The sequence below is a fragment of the Varanus komodoensis genome, unplaced genomic scaffold (genome assembly GCF_004798865.1).
Source record: "Varanus komodoensis strain SLA01 unplaced genomic scaffold, ASM479886v1 scaffold15, whole genome shotgun sequence".
Taxonomy (NCBI): Eukaryota; Metazoa; Chordata; class Lepidosauria; order Squamata; family Varanidae; genus Varanus; species Varanus komodoensis.
The window spans coordinates 22,447,653-22,468,285 of NW_025335440.1; the positions used below are offsets into that span (position 1 = coordinate 22,447,653).

The window sequence follows — 20,633 nt, forward strand, 5'->3', positions numbered from 1 at the left end:
CTTGGTTGGGCAGGTGCTAATTCTTGCTGGGGATCTCCAGGGCCTCTGCAGCTCACCCTCCTTATCATTCTTTGACTTCAATCAAACTCGGACAAGAGAGTTTTTCAGATAGAGGACACTTTCAAACGGAGGGCTGTCTTCTCCAAAGGACAGGACTGCCCCTGTAAAACAGAACATCTGACTGCCCCAACATCTGCCAGCAAGCCTTAATTGTTGCATTATTCTGTTAAGATTGCTGCTGCTTTCCTGACTGCTGATCAAAGTGACAAGGGGGATTGGCTTGCTGCATTGATTTCAGCATGCATAGGACTGTGCCCTAAATGTATGCCTTTTGCACCAGGTTCCACTTGGTGCATCTCACAGTTCTAGTAGAAAACCAAGCCCATCCTAGGTTTAGAAATATTGCTAAAATCAATTAGACCTTGGATTGCTCAGTGCCTGGATGGCTGCCTTGAGTTCCCTCGAAGAAAGATATTATATAAATAGAGGTTTAAAGTCAGGTTTTTAAATAATCATTCCGCTCTTCCAGACCTGAACTGAGAAATATTCTGGTGAGAGAGCTGAAGCAATGTAGGGAACTCTTGCAACAGAACAGCCAGAACATAAATACAGGTGACAGGTGGTTAAAATTATTTACTTGTACTATGCCTTAGGGACCAATTGAGTAGAATTACTGTTGGTGTGATTTTCCTTCCATCTCCCAGAATAGCCACTGATGAAGCACCAGAAAAGGACACCGTGGTGATTTGCATAAAATTTGCATAGGCTAACTGATATGCATAGATCCACACCTAGACATCCCTAATAATAACCCAGAGATACAGTGCATTTTGCCATAGGGTGGAAGATCATAGAAGACCAGGCGACCCGTGTGTCTCACTCAGCCTGTTGTCCAGCGGATGCTGATAGGCAATTTCAAGGTCCAGTTCTTCTTTCTGCTAGATCTTTTGTCTTTAAATCAGAGCTGCAAAGGACACCTTCAAAACAGAGGACAATGATCTGTCAGCTGATTGGGGGGCTGCTTGGTGTACAAGAGGAGATACTGCCATTCTAACATTTCTGCAAACAATATACCTGGCTGGGTTGTTTTACTGAAAGCTGAACATTCAGGGAGACTTGGTTAAATGGGACAGACTCCCACCCCTGCACACACCCCACCATGCCTGTGACAACAACCATGGTATGGTCACCTCTGAACAACCAAAGAAGAGGTGCTTTCCTACACTGGAAGGTTTTTTGTTTTATTATTTTCTTTTAGCAATTGATGTGCCACCAATAGCTAATATCGATGTAGTTGAGCAGGTACATTATGATATATTTTCCTAGTTCCTTTTACAGGCTGGTATTTATATTTCAGACTGGCTGAAATGAGTGCAATCATTCATGAAAAACACGGTAATGACAGAGAGGCCGCAGGTAGGGAGGCAATTTAAACAGATCTCACCCAGGAAAGTATGATCCACCCTCTGAAAGACAGTATTATCTCCGTGCATTAGCTTGAAACAGAGTCAAAGCAACCTCATATCCAAAGGGATTTGGGCCGCTGTTCCCAGCAGAGGATCACATAAACACAAGAGAGCAAAAGGAAGATACAGTGAACAAAACAACTATTAGGTATTAGCGGCATCAGAGCGCTCAGCCCCCTTTTGGAAATCTAGGTGCACTGGCAATATAATACCGTTTCCGAGCGAGCGGCTGGGCACCTCCTCCAGGGATCCATTATGCTCTCAACAGAAGAGCCACAGGAGACTGACAGATGGCTGCAGGGGATGACATATTGCCTGGAAAACCCAGGATAAAACCGATATGCAGGAGAGCGAAACAGCAGCTGATATTTCAATGGAAGAATGCAAACCGCTCCACTTGAAAGCATTGCAGGCCCAAAGAGGCCTCCAAAACCATAGCGGTGTCAGAGACAGGGAGTGTCTGTAAAATGTCACATGCTTCACGAAGGAACAAAAGACGACTCCTTTATGGAACGGCAAATATAGCAAGAGGGCCAACGTCCAAAGGACAACAGGGTCTTCCCCATGCTATGCCCGTTGTGCGTATATGGCAGCAAGACATGCCAATCCCATAAACCATCCCTCATTCATGCAGTGGGGGGGTGTCTTATTTTACAGAGGGCAGTTCTCTGTTTGAAGCTTTATCAGGACTTTGTTCAAAGGTACCTTCTGTTGGAAAGACTGTGGAGCCTTAATCAAATTTAAGAACACTCTGTAAGAAGAGAAGGTGCCTTGAAAATGCCCTTTGGCCATGCGCACCTGACCAGAAGACTGCACGGGTCACCTGGTCACAACTTTCTTACAGTGGTGGCAAATGTATATTTCTGTTTAAAGTGATTATTCCTGAATTTGCCTCTGAATTATGCTGCACTTACTGTAGTGCAGAAACCTGTGACCAGGTGGCCCATGCACCTGCCTGTTCTGTAGCATCAGCAGAACTAGTGTGCCACATAAACAGAGCAACCTGTGCACATGTGTGAGGCTTGCTGGAACACACATGCTGGGTTGCTTGCCTCTCTGCCTGCTTGCTCAGTTAGGGTCTCTGATGCATTATCAGAAAGTGTCAGGAGAGACGATGGACTGCCTGGGCCAGCAAGGAACAGGTTTCGTCACCACCATCGGGGTCCCATTTCAGGGAGTGCACAAGAGCAGGAGGCACAGGGGAAATGGCCAGAGCCAAGTCCCACTGCTCCAGCATCTGCTGCCTGAGCTGTTTCACAACCCTCCGACCCTCAGCCCTTCTAGCGCGCAGCAGATTCTAATAATCACAAGGCACAGCTTATTTCATCAGGACTAGAACAGGACCAGAGGATCCTTTATTCTACCTAATGGTAGAATGAATTCTGGGAACCCCTGTTTTCCCCCTTTCCCTTGTATTATATGTACAGGCAGTCCCTGAATTGCAAACGTCTGAATTATGAACAACCCACACTTACGAACTGACATAAAGCCTATTAATTTTTAAAAATTACTGCAGAAAATCATTATCATCATCATCACCATCACAGAGAGAGAGAGGAATCTAAAGGGGAGAGAGGCAGGACCTACAAAGCAGATGTCCGTGCCCCATCTATCCAGAGAGGGAAATCTCCCCAGCATTTCCTTGTTGCAAACAGGAGGCACTGGTGAGTTGTGGGGGGCGGGGCAGTGGCAAGCTATATTTGCAGTTTTTCCGCTTTCATGGGTGTCCTACATTCTTAACCCTGCAAATGTGGACGGCTGACTATATGTCATCCATCTTGCATACAAGTTCAACTTAAAACCAGATGTCCATTTTCTCAGGAATGGAACTGGTTCATAACCCGGAGATTGACTGTATATCCCATCTTGTTTCTTCCAAGGAAGCTCATGCAATCCTCCTCTCCATTTTATCTTCACAACCCTGTGAGGTAAATGAGGCTGGAAGTTAGTGATTGGCCCAAAGTCTGCTAGTGAGTTTTATGGCCAGGGGACTAGAAGTCATATCCCCCAAGTCCCACTCCAACACCACTACACTACACCACACTGGCGCAATGTTTGGCGTGGTGGACCAGGTTCTTTCTCAGCTCTCCCTGATCAGGAGAACATTGCAGCCTTTCCCCTGCTTTGCAGCAAGAGCTTCCCCTTCTGCCCCTGAGAACAGCAATGCAGGGGACCCCCTGCCTCCCGCCCACTCATGAATCAAGTCACAGCTGCTCTGCAGCAGAATCCACGTGCACCCCCAGGAACCATGACATCTCAGCAATGGGGGAAATTAGAACAACATGTCACTGAAGAGCTAGAAAGATTGATTTCATTATGAAGCTGTTGAATGTCATCTCACTTACTCTATTATTGCCACCGTTTGTTTAAAAGGTTTGTATCTTACACTTACATAGCAGGCTGATGGTTTTCCATTATCTCTTAACCAGCTATTTATATATCTCCATAGTTTCTGAAAAACCTCAACAAATTTATCATAAGGCGGGGGCCTGTGCACCATATGGTGTTCATTCAGAGATAATGAAATACCTGCTAAAGCATATAATAGCTCTCCTTTGTCTGTGAATGCTCAGCCTCTTTGTTATTCATGGGTCTACTCTGCAATATTTCCTAAGCCAATGCACTCAGAATGGCTGCTCACAGCACATTTTGCCAAAAGATGCTGTAGGCTATATTTAGATATAATTAAGCCATCGATGTGTATGTTTGCAAATCCAAAATATAGTGATCACGTTTTTTGAAAAAAATGGTTCTTTCTGTGAAAGAAAACTTGCTATCTCTACTTAGATACTTGGCTTTGTAGATCTTTCCAGCAGTGGAGGGAGGTTAGACCAGAGGATTGAAAATGGCTCTGGTTTATCTCACCAAAGCACCTTTCAAATACCCTTTTCATAATTTCCCACATCAGAGACTTGCCTTGATCCCCTCACCCCTGCTCCAATTGGTCCTTTTGGGAAAGGGGAAACTGCCTAAACCTGTTTTACCTATGTTGCTGTGATGGTATTGTCATTTCATATTACCTAAATTAAACTTGTGTATCCATTCGCTTAACAGAAATATGAATGGGCATGAAATGCATTCAGTAGACATATTAATGCAAACATCCTTAATTCACACATTTGAATCAATATATGAACAAAAACACTGCTGTTACACGTATGGGCATGTTGGTACTGCCCATATGTGTATCAACATTATGGGGAGCCCTGTAAATAGTTAATTCATGAAGCACGTAAGCTTCCCGTATCATTCACCTACTTCATATATAGTAAGTGCTTCTATATTCTTGATATGTCAGCATGTGAAAAAGACTGTTTGCCAACTTTGATTTTTTTTAAAGAAATTTTCTGAGCATGCATAATGTCATGTTTTAATCTTGCGTTAATCATAGCACTATCATAAGTGCAGGGAAAAAATAGAGCTTGCTTCTTCTGCCCTGCTGCTCAGTATGTTTACATGCAAATAAATATTCATTGGTTGTAGAAGGTATTGTTTAAAAATAAGATAAATGTACAATGCACATGTTATGTGCAAGTCTGGCTGGCTACCACCACAATAAAATGTCTTTAAAAATAAAGGTTACTGCTAGAGTTAATTAAGTTACTTGGTTAAATGGCTATCCCCATCACCTGCTGCTCTTTGGCTGCTGAGGGGCGGGGGGTGCTGCCAGGTCCTGAATTTTGGCCCCCAAATGTAGCCCTGCCCCCCAACCCCATCCAAATTTGGATAACTATCTAATGAACTCTAGTATGTTCGTTTTTCAAATCGAGACCGATTAAAAGTTCCTGAAGAGTCTGCATGACTAACATATCTAAACTTCAGGGCATTTCATTCATTTCCTGGGGCTTTGTTAGTTGTTTAATCAGTTGCAGTAAGGTTTTATCCTGTTTTAAATTATTGGAATTTTGTGTGTGCATTGTTTGTGATGTGGTTTTAAATTTTGAATGGCAACTTTTTCCCTGCAATGTGTTTATAATGTGGTGTATTTTAATGGATTGTTGTAAACTGCCCAGAGAACTTTGGCTATTAGGCAGTATAGAAGTTTTTAAAATGTTAGAAATAAATAGATAATAACAATAACAATAACAACAGTAATAGACTCAGCATGCTGGTTGGGTGAACCCTTTACTTTCTGGGGACACACAAATATCTGACATGCAAAATTCATGCCAGCACAATTTGTCACTTAACCCTTTAGTTACTGAGTTACTGGGTGTTTTTCCAACCAATCAGCAGAAAAAAATTGATTTGGAAAGTGAAGAAAGATCTGCTTCAGTTCATATCTACCTCTCGTTCAATGCTTCTTTTGCACTCATGGCTTCACTCCCTTTCTGGTTTTAGCTGCTCAGCTATGACCATCTCTTTCTAATAGTGGATTTTTTTTCCATTGCTTGGTCAGTAGAAGTTTACTGTAGACCTGGATGCTAGTGAGGAGCTGTGGAATGGGAATCCAAGGAGGAACAGGCCAGGGGGGAATGTTACAATCCAGGTTGCCTCTTCCACGATTCCTGCTCACACGCCAGCTACACACCAGTGTTAGTGGCACCTCGCCATCTGTAGGAATCCAGATCTCAGCAGTGGAACATGTGAGAACAGTCAGTCAAACAACAGAACAGAACATATGGCATGTGGCACTATGATGCAGAGCGCAATGCTATACTAAATACCCAAGATCCAGTTTGCTGATGCGCCAGCACAACAGTCCATAAATACAGCAAGACCTTGGAATAATGGAGACCTTCCATCTGAAAGTGGATGGATGAATTCATGACTTGAGAAGAGCAAATTGTAATTTCTGCTGGTTTAAATGCACCCGGCACTAGCTGAAATATGGGCAGTTCATATCATATCTAATTTAAGCAAGCCCCAGAAAACTCCTGATTTCCAATCCAGCACAATTAGCCTGAAAGGAACTTGATACATTAACCCCAAGACTCCCATTAATTTCCATTTTTAAAGTTTATGATAATAATTCTTGAGTTTAATATAGCACTAAATTCACTCTACAAAGGATCGTTTTATATTCTTTCGTAGGAGGAACAGACTTGAGAAAATTAAATATGGTTCTGCTAAAATGACTTTATGATAATATGTGACAGTGAAAGATTTGAGTGTATTACCCGGACAGCTGCTTCACAAACAAAGCATTGCCAAGGTGGTTTCAATGACACTCCAAATATTTAACAAGTGACTTGGGTGGTTTCTTTGCAAGATTGCTCTCCAACTCACTAAGTGTGTGCGTATCTACAAAATCAGCTGAGACTAAACACGAGTACTGTTTCCAAGCACTTTGGTTAGGACAGTAAATTTGGAGTGGTAAGAAGTGCTTTAAGGAATACTGAGGAAGCTCACAGGAATTTAGAGAAATGGAAATCAGAACTGGCTATAGTTATACTATACCAACAGACTTCAGAGTTTAGGAATGGTCATTTCACAGCAGTGAGACCAGGCTAGCCTGAGGCATTTTTCTGCCTGAGATGAAGAGTAAGATAGCTATCCCTCACATTCCATGTATACATGTTAGCTGGGCTAGCAGCTGGAAGTTTTCCCACACTGAAGATGGGATGCCATGCCATGCCATGCCCTCTCACACCGGAGGACAACAGGACAGGTTGGGGGATGCAAAACAGGCTGCATGGCACACAGCACTCTGCTCAAACAGCTTGCTGCCCCATCCAAAATTTGCCAGCTAAGGTGGCCCGCTCACATTGCCTAAAGACCATGAGTGCAAATCAGAGGAGAATTCCAGTGACCAAGATAAAGCAGAATCGCTTACAAGCTACTGGCTACTTTGTATAATGTTAAACGTAGTGGGCCATGGTGAGCCAGTGTGCTTAGTGGTTAGGAGAGCTGTACTGGGACGCAGGAGATCTGGGTTCTAGTCCTGCTTGGCCATGAAGCTCACCAGGCCACTTTAGACAAGTCACAGAGACCCCCACAGGGTGGCTTCTGCAAGGAAAAAAGAGAGAGGTTCTTGGGTTCCTTGCAAGAGGAAGAGGATGAAGTGTGAATCAATGCAATAATAACAAATCCCTATTGGGCATTAATAATTACTACTTACCATTTAGCTTATTTGGACAATACAACTCACAACTACAAGTTTGCTGGGCTTCACTATGCCTCTTTTGAGTTGTAGCTCTCCAGTTCTCCATTTGAACTTGCTATTGTATTGTAAGCTGATTGGCAAATGTCCATCAAACAACAACATCAAGATGCATCAAGATGTACATTCACAGAATGCCATAAACAGTGCAGAGTTGACAGGAGATTGTGCATGTTGCTTGGTCAGTAGATTAGCAACGGATGCTACAGGCGTGCTCAAAGAAATTTCATATATGGCCAGTTAATATGTATAGCCTCCAAGTACAAGTTGTTCATTGCCCAACCAATGAATATACTACCCAACTAATATTGCCCACCTCAACACGTTCTAGAGTGCCATTTTCTTCATAGAAAGGTAGTGTACAATAAAATAAAAAACCAACATTGACTGGGCAATATGTAATGTTTTCCAATGTTAATATTGTCCCATGGCCTCATTATGTTTATATGCAGTCTCCACTGAAATCACTATTGTTATTAAATACCGCACGTGACCTACATTATTTGGTTAGGCCGCATTTGAAGTGCTGCATCTAGTTCTGGACATCACAGTTGAAGATGCAGACAAGTTGTAAAGGGTTCAGAGGAGGGCAAGAAAGATACTCCAGGGACTGGAAACAAAACACTGTAAGAGTTTGAGAGAATAAGGCATGTTTGGCCATGAGAAGACTGAGGAGCAGCGTGATTGCTCTCTACAAGTACTTGAAAGGATGTCACAAAGAGGAAGGCCAGGATCATTTCTTGATTATCCCAGAGTGCAGGACACAGAATAACAGGCTCAAGTCACAGGAAGCCAGATTCTGGCTGAACATCAGGAAGAGGTTCCTGTTAGAGGAATGTAACAATAGAACCAATTATTTAGTGAGGTTGTGGACTCTCCCACACGGGAGGCATTCAAGATGCAGCTGTATACCCTTCTGAGAGGGATGGTTTAACTTGGGAGTCCTTCAGTGAGGAGGTTGGGCCCGATGACTTTTTTGACCCCTTCCAAATCTACTATTCTATTTCCTCATCCATCTGGACCAACATTGCAAAATTGGCTGAAAACTGGATCCAAAGATGTCCTTCCACATCTGAAGGGTACCTTGCTTTCAAGAGGCATTCCCTGATCCGGTGCCTTCCAGATATGCTAGGCTGTGATTTCCAATGTTCCCAGCCCACTGCCAATGAAAGGTGCCAAGTTGGGGAAAACGGCAACACAATATTGCACAAGGTAGAAAAAAACAATCCAAAGTTATTCTGCTTACACAGCTTTTACCAGAATCACCGCCATAGGCGTTTTGTACAGTATGCTTACACAAACTCTTGTGCAACCTCTTGCACAAGGGTTGATGAAACAGCATTAGCACCTATTTTATTTCTACTCACTGTTTTTTGGATCCCATGCATTGTTCATTTATTGTTCTTGCAAAGCTTATCCAACTGTGAGGAAAGTTTGATTTAAATGCTTTTAAATCTCCCATTCTGTTTATATTGTTCTAAGCCTTCAAGGTAGGTGCAACACCTTAAAAATCACAATGTTTGAGTTTGGCTTAGACCAAGAAAATCACAGCTCTGTTGCTACATGTATGTCTCAGCAGGTCCTTTCACCCCTGCTGCCACTTTTGCTTTTGGAAGCTACCAAGAGATTGGAATTGACAGAACTCCTGCTCTCTGAAGCACAAAAAGCAGCAATCTCATCCCTTTCTTTATTCCTGAAACTCCAAAGTGCAGACACAGCCCAAGCAGGAAGGACAGTGGAGTGGCATGATATGCTTTCAGGGGTTGTTTGACAGGAACTGAAGATGAGGACTACGCTCACAAAGTTTCTTCTTAAGCATCACTTGTAATATTTTGATAATCTATTAAGACCACATGCTAATGCAGACATTGGAAGAGAGTTCCCACTGGCAAGATCCTGCTCAGCATTGCCACACTGCTGTGAAGATAACAGACAAGAAGAAAAGCTAGATGTTCCTTGCAATGATGCTGGCAGTTTGCTCTCCCTTCTAATGATGGTATCTTAATCCTTTCTAATTCAGTCTCCCTAGATGAGTTGCATCTTTCAGGCAGTCTAGCAGGATCCTTTGGGCTCTCCTAATAGCAGAGTGTCTCACTGTAGGTGCCAAAAACATCTATCACCAGAGGTTTCTGGCTCACTTGGCCTAAAGAAGGGGTGCATCCCACTGGTTTCAATGAGAGGTGCTTTTATATGAGCAATAAGCAACAAAATGTTCCTTATACACAGTTTTAAAAATTTGGGACACAATAGATTTAAACGCAATCGGTATGACGACGACAGTTTTCTGCCCCATATTAATGTGGGCAAATCATGTAATAGGTTATGCTGTATTTTAGTCTAAGTTCCTTCTCATAAGTTGCCATGTTTATACACTCATCACCTCCAGGGAAAAACTTTGGAAGAAACAGACACAGAGACAGAAATCCTGGTCTGCACCCTCCACCACAACAAATCCCAGCCTTGTGCAAAGACACTGGGAAAACTGTTATACTAGCTAACCTGGACCTAATTATACTAACCAAGGCAGAAGGAAGATCCCAGTTATGACAGACCTCCCTCCATTCTGAGGAAGAACTTGTCAATGTTGAAGATGATAGAAAAGTTTCTCCTAATAGTATTTCAGCATGACATGGTTCTCAGCTTTTCAGTACAATGCATTTACGAATTACAATGTCAGTGCAATAGACTGACATTAATTTACACACACACACCATGGTTAATACTTCTTTAATATAAATAACAAGGTGCTCCTTAAACCAAGTTCTGTTTTTGAAATGTTATGAGTGAACTATTTTTAGTAGATTGTCAGCAATGCCCTCTTGTGGTTAAGGGTTCTGCTCAACCTTGTTCAACAACGGTTCTGTTAAAAGCAGATCTACTGTACAAATAGTGCCTCGCAGACTATTTTCCTTTACCGGATAGCTAGATACATTGGCTAGAGTAAGACAGTTGCCTGCAGAAGCTCAAGCCAATATAAATTTGATCATCTTTACCATGTCAGAGGATTCTATGTCGCTTATACAACCAGCAGCTTAACCTACTCTTCTAAACTGTACTATCATGATTTTTTTAAAGGAACACAAATGTGACAGGATTTATTTATTGTCTTATGTAGTACTGCATTTATAGGGTGCACTTTTTCCTCCAATGATGACATGTCAGTACAAGATGCATTATATTAAACACAATAACTGCTCTTATTAAAATCATCAGAGTATTCCCTCCACATTCAGTCCCCAATATCCCCAGTTAAAAGGATCAAGTAATGCCACCAATCAGAGTAGACAATATTGAGTTCAATATTGGACAAATAGGTCTTCTACTCTTGGTTTCACTTCATAGTTTTGCATTTCTGTGCTAGAAGATACAACAGATGGTCTGCTTGATCATCTTTATTATTCTGTGGCTTTGCACCAAACCTAATGGATTGGATCCAGGATTAGTCATATTTAAAGCAGATCCATTGAAATCAAGGTATTTATTCAAAATATGACTAAACCTATTCCAACCCAGCAATTACCTTTGGAATTGATATGCCTATAATATGAACATACCCTTACACTTGCCCCTTTAAACACTTAATTTAGATTGCATCTACTTATTCCATTCCCAAATGGGTATTTGGAAGGAAAAAAGTTTAAATTCTTCTTTACATTCCATATATTTAGACATTTCACAGATTTCTTTGATAAGCAGTGATACTTTGCTGAACTCTTTCCATCTACATTACACTCAAGCATCATACAGTGTAAGTTTTTGTGCATTCAGGGTGCAACTAGGTCTGATGGTGGGAGGTGTGTGGATTGGACCCTGCACATATTTAAGCTTTAGAATTCACTAAAACACCATGCAGTGATGTCCACCAGTTTGGACGACTAAAATAGGACTAAAATTTCATGGAGGTTAAGGCTTTTAATGTCTCCTCGTCATGATGGCGACATGCTAGCTCCAGTAACAGCAACAGCATGCCTCAGTTTCTTAATTGCTGGAAAACATAGTCAGGAAGGTGCCATTAGACTCATATATTACTTGCAGGTTTCTCACAAGCAGCTGGTTGGACACCTTGAGAACAGAAAACTGGACCACATAGGCTTTGGTCTGATACAGCAGGGCTCTTCTTTTACTCTTACAACTCACCAATTTAAAAAAACTGGAATAGCAGCCATGGTTGGAATTATTTGAACTGGGGCTGCAGCCCGAGGGGAGAATTGGCCCTTTCCCCATTAAAACTTTCCTGCTGCTACATCCCTACTGGGAGGAGACATACAAGAAAGTATACCTGCAGCATACAATAACTCTCAAAGCCTTAGACATCTATGCCAAGATTTTACTGAGAACCAAGTGCTGACATTTTCCATGCTAGTTTCTTCCAAATAACTATCTTGCCTTTGGGAATATGACATTGTATTTCAGTACCACTTGTTTCCTGTACCACATTCAGTGAATGTTTGTGCAAATGCGCAACCAAATTTTACCCATGCAGCAATGCTTGCTAGGCATTTATTAAAACATGCCTTCGAGAGAGATAGACATTCAAAGCGGTACAGGTGTCAAGTAAGACTACAGTTAGAAAACCTTCATGAAGCGGTTTTGGATTATGGCTTCAGCATGCTCCATAAGGGCATTCACATCAGCAGCACAGACTTCATACTGCTGTCCCTCATTCTTTTTCAGTGCCTCTAATAGGCCCCTATGGACTGGAGGCAAAGGGTTATAAGAGTTTAACAAGTGAAGCTGACTTAATGGAGACTGTTTTATCTCTCCAGTCTTCAATGCCTGCAGGACAGCAGGTGCAAACTTGGAATAATGAGCAGTAGAAGAAATGATAACTGGGCAAGTTTTATCTTGCAGGCGATCTGCAACCACTTTTGCAACGGCTGTGTGTGTGTCCAAAATGTACCCGGTGGTACTGAACACAGAATGAATGGCACCCAAGCATTCCTCCTCAGAGCACCAATCAGCCAACAAGTCCTGCTGAAGCTTCTCAAGGAGATCCTTCTGCAACTGGAAGTAGTGCTGATTTTCCAGACAGCTAAATAGTTGGGCCACCAGCTGCCCATCTCCATTTCCAATCAGGTGCAAATGTCGCTCGAGGTTAGAAGCCTTCAAAATGTCTACTGCAGGTGACAAACTTGGCATTAATTGCCTTCCCTTCAAACTGTACAGCCCGGTTTTTATAAATTCAGTGAGGACATTGTTTTGATTGGAGGCACAGATACATTTTCGTATTGGGATTCCCATGGTTTTTGCATACACAGCTGCCAAGATGTTGCCAAAGTTTCCTGTCGGGATGCACACATCCACGGGGCTCCCAAAAGAAATGATATCTTGTTCAACAAGGTTCAGGTAGGCAGAAGCATGATAAACAACCTGGGGAAGCAAGCGTGCCCAGTTTATAGAGTTTGCTGCACTTAAAACTGTTCCATATTCCGTCATGAGAAAGCCACTATAATCTGAACTGGTAAATATTTGTTTGATGGCTGACTGGCAAAAATCAAAATCAGACTGAACACCTATTGCTTTTGTATTTGCTTCTTGGCAGCCAATCATCTGTGATTTTTGTATCTGGCTAACTCCATCCTGAGGAAAGAAGGTGATCACAGCAATTCTTTGTTTATCAGTCTCCTTAAGCCGACTAAAACCATCTAGGACTGCACTTCCTGTATCACCAGAAGTAGCTACCAAGACCAAATAATTGCAGCTCTTGGGAATGCAGTACGCAAACAAATGAGGCATCAGCTGCAATGCCAAATCCTTAAATGAAGCTGTTGGTCCGTGAAACAGCTCGAGAAGGAACTGGTTGCCTGTCAAATGCCTAACAGGAGCAACTTTAGAACATGCAAAATTTTGCCCATATGCATTCTCAACCATTTCCCACAATTCCGGAGCAGGAATGTCATGAGGATGTATGCACCTTTCCAATATAACCTGAGCTCTCTCAGCATAGGTGGCTCCTAATAAATTCTGCCATTCTCCAGTAGTGAATTTTGGGAGTCCCATCTCAGGAACAAAAAGTCCACCATCAGGTGCCAGGCCCTCAACAACAACATCACTGAAATATTTAATAGAGTTATTTTGCTGGGCTTTCTTATTGCTCCTTGGATCCCTGGTTGAAACAAAGCCTTTCAATTCCGAGTCTTGGTACCACTTCACTGCACAAAGCACTTTGTCTGCCACAGCCTCTGCTGTAATCCCAGCTTCACAAATGACACGGACATCATGCCACTTTTTATAAAACTGCTTCCTAAACTGGAGTATCTCTCTCAATGAGGTTCCAGTATGCTGCCCCACAATACGATCCACTTTCATCAACTGCAAGCGATCCATTATGCTTTGTGTAGGTACATCCAGATAGACTACAATTCCATTTTTTTTCACATGCTTCATGCCGGCGACACTCATTGGATTTGATCCGGAAAGGGAAATGACACTTCCAGATGCTGAGAGATTTAACAGGGCCCTTCCTTCCTCTTCTAAAAATTGCTCATTACCAACTTCCTTCAATTTTTCGGCCACACTCATACGCCAGGTTGTTTCAAGGACATCATCATCCACATCTATGAAACAAGAGCCCAGCTTCTGGCCTAGTATTTTTCCTACTGCTGTTTTTCCCGCACCAGGTGGTCCCATCAGGACAATATTCTTGTCCCCAACAAGGGAGCGCATTGACGTCCATGGACTCCATGCAAGTGTAAAGTTTCTTGTAAAAAATAAATATGCACCAGAAATTGTAGTACGACTCAGTAGCTTTAGATGCCGATTCCAAACCACATGAAACATCTTTCTTTTCATGTCGGTTTCACAAGAAATGGAAATGCTTTAAAGGAGAGGAGGAAAAAACACAGTTAACCACAGAAAAATATCTTCAACTGTAGCCCAGACTTTCCCAGCATGGTGCTCTCCAGATGTGTAGAACTACAACATCTGGAGGGCACCACGTTGGGGGAAGCTTCATCAGCCATTTGACATTTAAAAAAATTACCAGAACAAAGCCATTTCCAACTGCTCCTTCTCTATCACAGAGCAGCATGTTCTTAACAAGACTGCTCACCCTTGTGATATCCAGGCATATTAGATCATTTTCAATGACAAATGCAAGGTCAGAAATTACGTGGATTTCACCTTGCCTGAAATCTGCATTGAAGGTAAACTTTCACCTTTAAATTGTACAATTTCTAGTCTAAATTGCACAAAAAACAGACTAAAAAATTAGTCTGTCTTTTCTTATATAAAATCCTTACACTGTTCATTTTCTCTGTGTGGCATAGCTTAACCGTTGCCTTGGCTAACAGTCACAAGCAGAACAGCACAGAACCAGCTTTGAAACGGCAAAGCTATGATGAATACTCAGTAACAGCACTGACTCTAGGCAGATAATGTTCTCAGAATCAATACAAAATTCTCAACGGCCTCTAAAACAAGCTCTCCAAGCCAATTGCTAGAACCACAATATATGGCATTGTTTACATACCATAATATTCTCACCCTTCAGGGAAACCCTGCAAGGAATATTCTTGGCTTTTAACCTACTAATGCTAACCACTATAGGGCAGCCAACCCATGCAGAATGTTGTCACTGCTGATAATGAAGGCAGGGTTATATCTTTTCTTTAAAAACAAAAACCGAAGGAGGCAATGTGCCTTCCACTGGAGTGTCAAGTCCACCCCTCTTGTGATTTTGAGAAAGCTAGAAGGCATTTGCTATATTTGGATAAAATTATACCCTAATATCCAGATACATTCTACTTTTGGAATGAACAATCTAGCCAATGTTTATTTTTAAATTAACATGCAACTCAAAACTTACAGTTACAAGATTCATTGAATTCTAGTCAGCTCTCTTCTGAGTGGACATTACAAAAACAACGGGTATCTTTGAAGCTTTCTGATTCAGGAACCAACAGTTGGTTAGTTTTACACTTAATCTAGATTGAACAGAATAAAACAGAAAGATCTGAATGAGGTAAATGTCACGCAAGCCAACAGCTCCCCAGAGGGAATGGATGAACAAGCACAGGGCAAAGAAGCACCGATAAATGTACACACATTGCCAAGAATGGGCTCGCTTTGTTTGCTCAGGGAAATCAACAGCAGCATCAAACTGCAAAACAAACAGTGCATGCCATTAAGCAACTCTTAAAGGGCTAGAAAAAACCATGTGATTGCTTTGCCTTTTAAAAATTAAAACAATTTTAACCCAGAAACAATGTATTACTGCATTCTGGAAAGGCTAACTACTGAACTACAGTGGTGCTGCTAGGATTTTTTAGACCCTGAGCTAATTGTGACCCTTTAGACAACTTTGCATATGACTTTAATTGTGACACACACATTTCTCTTCTTTCTCTGCAACGTCTACTTCATGATGAACAACTGTTCCCACCTCTGTGATATTCTAGAGCAAACGCTAAGACAAAACCTGTTTGCCATCCCTGAGTACATCTAGCTTTGCATTTTAAACATAGTTAAATTAGGACTACTGAAATAAAAAGGAGTTTGTCTTTACTGCCCTGATGCTAAGCATGTTCACTTGGAGGTAACACCATTTAGCTGTGAAGATACACATCTGTAACCATGTACATGCCCAGCCAGTCAGCCCCCAAATATAGATAGATGCTTTTTAAAATCAGAATTCACCACTCAACTGCATAAGTCCTAATGAGCACCCCCCACCACCATATGCTAATGTGACCAGGTGTTCTCTTCTACAGAGGACAGTCCTCTAACTGAAGGGGTGCCAGAGGACTGCTATTTATCTTAAATGTGTCTTCCATCTGAAGGACTGAAGTCAGTGGCATCCAAGTTAAACCTCTATGATTTTAACAGGACATCTGTGCAACACATCTCAGATAAGGCTCAGTCCTCCAGGGCTTCCCCAGGTGCAGTCTCCCTGAAGGACCAAATAACTTGCCAGTTTTGGACCAGAGTTAAGTCTATTTCATGTTGGCTTAGACTCCACAAATCCAGAAAATCAGAGGCAAGGTCTGATAAATTTGGCAAAGAGCTTTGCAAAAGGTACAGCCCCAGATGTTTTCAATCTCATCTCTGAAAAGGCTTTACTAGCACAGCCAATGGTAAGGGATGCAGGGGGCTGAGGCTCAAACCATCTGCAAATTTACTTTCTGCCAACCCCTGCCATAACAGACACGCCCCATGATCAGCAATGATGCTGCAGCATGTCACAAACTGGGCTCCCATATAACAGACCCACACCCTTCCTTGTCTTTCAAAGATGCCCCATGTTGTCTTGGTCCTGGACCACTTTATGAAGCATTTGAGACTTCCTGCATTGCGAGAGGAATCCTCCTGTGATTTGGTACACCCTGGCAGGGTGGGTAAAATAGTGGGGGGACACCCTTCTGATACTATTCATCATCCTTATATTGGGTAAACAGAGGTTTTCATATGGCACTACAGTAAGACTTGTTTTTTTTTTAATGCATTTATATCCCACCTTTTTTCATCTAGCAAAGAACCCAAGGTACACACATGGTTCTCCTCCTCTTCCTCCCCTAAGTTATCCTCACAGCCACCCTGTGAAGCAAGTTAAGTAGAGAGGCAGTGACTGGCCAAAAGTCACCCTGTTAACTTTATGGTTGTGTTTAGGGCCTGAGATGTTTCATGGGGATAAAAGGGGCTGGGTAGTTTGCTGTCATACTTAAAAGGAAGTGATAAGAAGATAGCACTACTTTTTGACTTCCAATTTTATGTAAAATGATTTCTTTAAATGGTTTTAACTACTATTTCCCTTTTTATTGGTTTCTTTTTAACAATTTTATTATGCATTGTTTTGAATATATTGTTTCAATTTGATTGTTTTATCTGTTGTTGTGTAATGTAATGTAAGCTGCCAGGGGGTGTTATGGCTAAGGGGTACAGCATAATAGAGTAATAAATAAATAAATTTGCAACTTCTCAATATTTTCCAACCTAACAGAAGTGTACATTAAGGTTTGTAAGTTCAGTTGTTTCATCTCAAATACAGATGATATGTTTGGTAATTTTTTGGTGGGGAATATTCAATTTTGGTGGGGAATACTCAATTTCACACGCAATTTTGTACACTTTTGAGTTATCCCAAGGACTTCTTTATGTTGAATTATATGAAACAAGTGTCTATTGGAAACTTTTTCCCACTTTCTTAATGAAAGGTGTGGACCAAAAACTGAGGCTATATTTTGACTTACTAAACAGGCTTATTCTATATATTTTCCCCAGGCTCAATTTTAAGTGCTTTTTTTAACATGTAAAGCTCTAAATGGCTTTGGACCTGGTTACTTTAAGGGCTGCCTTTTCTCATATACTCCTACCCTCCCACTGAGATGTGGGAACAAGGTCCTTCTGAAAGGGCCATTCCTAAAAGAAGTTAAAGGATGGTGATTAGAAGGGCCTTCTTGGTGGCTGCCCCCCACCTTTGGAATGGGCTTCCTAGAGAGGTCCACCTGGTGCTGTCACTACTTTCATTTCAGCACTAGGTGAGAACTGTCTGCTTTTACATGTATTTTGATCAGTCGATTTTTCCAACTGATTATAAGAGCTCACTTGACTACCAGGTTTTTTTTTCCTTTCTTCCCCCACTCCCCCATTACTTGGAATTGTAATTTTGCACTGTTTTTTACTGTTGTTCGCCACTTAGACAGTCCTGTCAGGTTATTCAGTGGCCTATAATTTTAAAATAAATATTTAATTAAATTCTACTTATAGTTGAAATAAGAAAATGTGAGGCAGGAATTAGCTCCAACAACCCCAGCCTTGTAACCTTTACTTCTGAGTAACCTGCATAGGATTATAGTTTGTAGCAGCTGCAACTCCAATACCTCATTTCTTTAGCCAAAGGCAAAGTTTACCTCTAAGAGTTGCATTGACTTTAGTTCCCTTGCCTTCTGTCTCCTCCCTTCAGTGCTGTGTCTATCAGACACAAAGTCGGTGTCATTTACCACCTCTTTTGCTATACAGCATCTTCTGAGTTTCTGTCTCACAAAAGTGATTATTATTATGAATCTGGTGTAATATAAGCTTATTGCACAAAGTGCTACTAGTGCATAACCAGGCAGATGCTCAATAGTTCCATCATTCTCAGTTCTTTCCTGAAATGCATAGGAAAATAAGATCCAGGCTAAAATAAAAAATAAAAAAATCAAGACACCACCTCCAATTCTAAGATTTATATAATGCTTTTATTAGGCTAAGCACAGTATCACAAAAATGTGTGAGCTTTCATGATCTCCATCTCTCTTCATTAGACCAGTATTACCTCCCCATGGCCAAAATACAAGTTGATTGTGGGTACTGGAAGGGGAAAAATTAAAAACTGGCTTGAAGATATGATCACAATCTTGACAAAGAATGGAAGAAAGTCTGCACATTTTAATACTGCTCCATTTCAGCTAAACATCTAGGTTTTACCTGAATATTTTGGTAACATTTTGTAACCTTATTGACTAACAAATTTATCTAGGCATAAGTTTTGATGGATTATTGCCCACTTCATCACATGTTTCAAGAGTTATTGAGGTGTGAAGTGTAAACACTGAAGTCAGGAAGAAATGAAGTATAGAAATGACAGATGCACACATGTACAACCCCACTGAGTATGCTAGAGCTTATTTCTGTGCAGAACAGCAATTGCCTGTGCAATACTTTTACTCAAAAATTCTTTCTACTGTTAATCTGTAACTAGTTAATCAAGAAGCTAAATACTGCAGCAACAATATAAGAACTGCATTATTCCCTCACATGTTCTGACAACTGTTCTTCAATAGGCAAAGGAATGTTCAAAAAGTCCTAAAGTCACACTCCATTATATGTGAAAAATGTTGCATACAGATCACATGTTGTACATATTAATAACTGATGCTAACATTGTATCCCTCAAGTCTACCAAAGCTTATACCTCAATACATATTTTAGACCATGGCTGGCCCATGTCAGGCCAAGGGACCAAACCCTGTCCTCTTGGGGTCCCAATTCCAACTCCCAGTCTCCAGAGTTCCCACAGATTATCACATCCTAATCCCAATTTAAACCCCTTTGTTTCAAGCACAAGTCATTTGGTGATTTCCTGGCTTTTGTGCAGTTTCCCTCCGTTCTAAAAAGTAGGAAAGCCTCTCCTGGGTCCTCATTATTGGCAGGAAGTGCGTCAGGCTACACCATGCAAATCTTTGTGGCGTGTCTGCTGTTCCTTTTGTCTCTCCCCTGCCCTCTTTCCCATCAGCTTTACCCACCTCAGCAAACGAGATGAACGGCGTAGAACGCAGCCCCAGAAGTTTCCCTGAAACTGAGCTCGGCCCTTAGGGTGTAAGCGGTTCCTCACCCCCATTTTAAGTCAGGATGAGAGGAAAGATGGGAGTAGGAGTCCAGCAACCGGAATACAAGTTCCTCAGCCTTGTTTTAGGCTTGAAGGTACCAAATGGGTTGTTTTTGTTGCAACAGACCAACAAAACCACCCCTCTGAATCCTTCAAATACCGACGTGTTATAAAAGAGCCAGTGTGGTGTAGTGCTGAAGAGCATGGGACTGGACTCAGGCGATCTGGGTTCTAGTCCCCGCTCAGCCATGGAGCCAACTGGGTGACTTTGGGCCAGTCACAGACTCTCAGCCCAACCTACCTCACAGGGTTGTTGTTGTGGGGATAAGATGGAGGAGGAGAATGATGTAAGCTGCCTTGAGCCCTTTGTAGGAAAAAGGCAGGATATAAATCGCAAAATAAATAAATAAATAAATAAAGGGTCGCCTATCCCCCGCCCCCCCTCCAGATATGGGAAGCTCCTTACTGCTTCAAGACGGGAGTTCGTCCTCATGAATAGTTTAAAAAGATACCAGGCTTCCCGGACAAGTTCCAGGAAAAGCGTTCCGCTTCAAAGCACACATTAAGAAAATCCCACCTCACCATTACTGAGCGAGCCTACCTCTGAACCAAAAGCACAGGCACACATACTTCGGCGCGCATGCGCAAGTTCCCACGCCGTCCACGGAGCGACAAAATAGTTTGGTTGCTCGCTCTCTGATCCGCTAGCGTCATCCTCCCTCTACGCCTGCGCATAACTCCTACGTAGTCTCCCTCC

General features: G+C 41.9%; 1 protein-coding gene across 3 annotated transcripts; it reads right to left on the reverse strand.

Moving 5' to 3' along the window:
• Positions 1 to 5,223: 5,223 nt before the first annotated feature.
• On the reverse strand, positions 5,224 to 20,558 carry THNSL1 (threonine synthase like 1). 3 transcript variants are annotated; one of them, XM_044425029.1, is made up of 3 exons: positions 20,507 to 20,558; positions 15,377 to 15,494; positions 5,224 to 14,386 (listed from the first exon to the last, which is right to left on the reverse strand). In XM_044425029.1, the coding sequence occupies exon 3, from the start codon at positions 14,359 to 14,361 to the stop codon at positions 12,136 to 12,138; it is 2,226 nt and encodes a 741-aa protein (XP_044280964.1). In that variant the 5' UTR covers positions 14,362 to 14,386; positions 15,377 to 15,494; positions 20,507 to 20,558; the 3' UTR covers positions 5,224 to 12,135. The 3 variants fall into 3 exon arrangements, with proteins under 3 accessions (XP_044280964.1, XP_044280963.1, XP_044280961.1); XM_044425028.1 differs by having other exon boundaries at positions 20,478 to 20,544; XM_044425026.1 differs by having other exon boundaries at positions 20,343 to 20,544.
• Between the last annotated feature and the right edge of the window lie 75 nt (positions 20,559 to 20,633).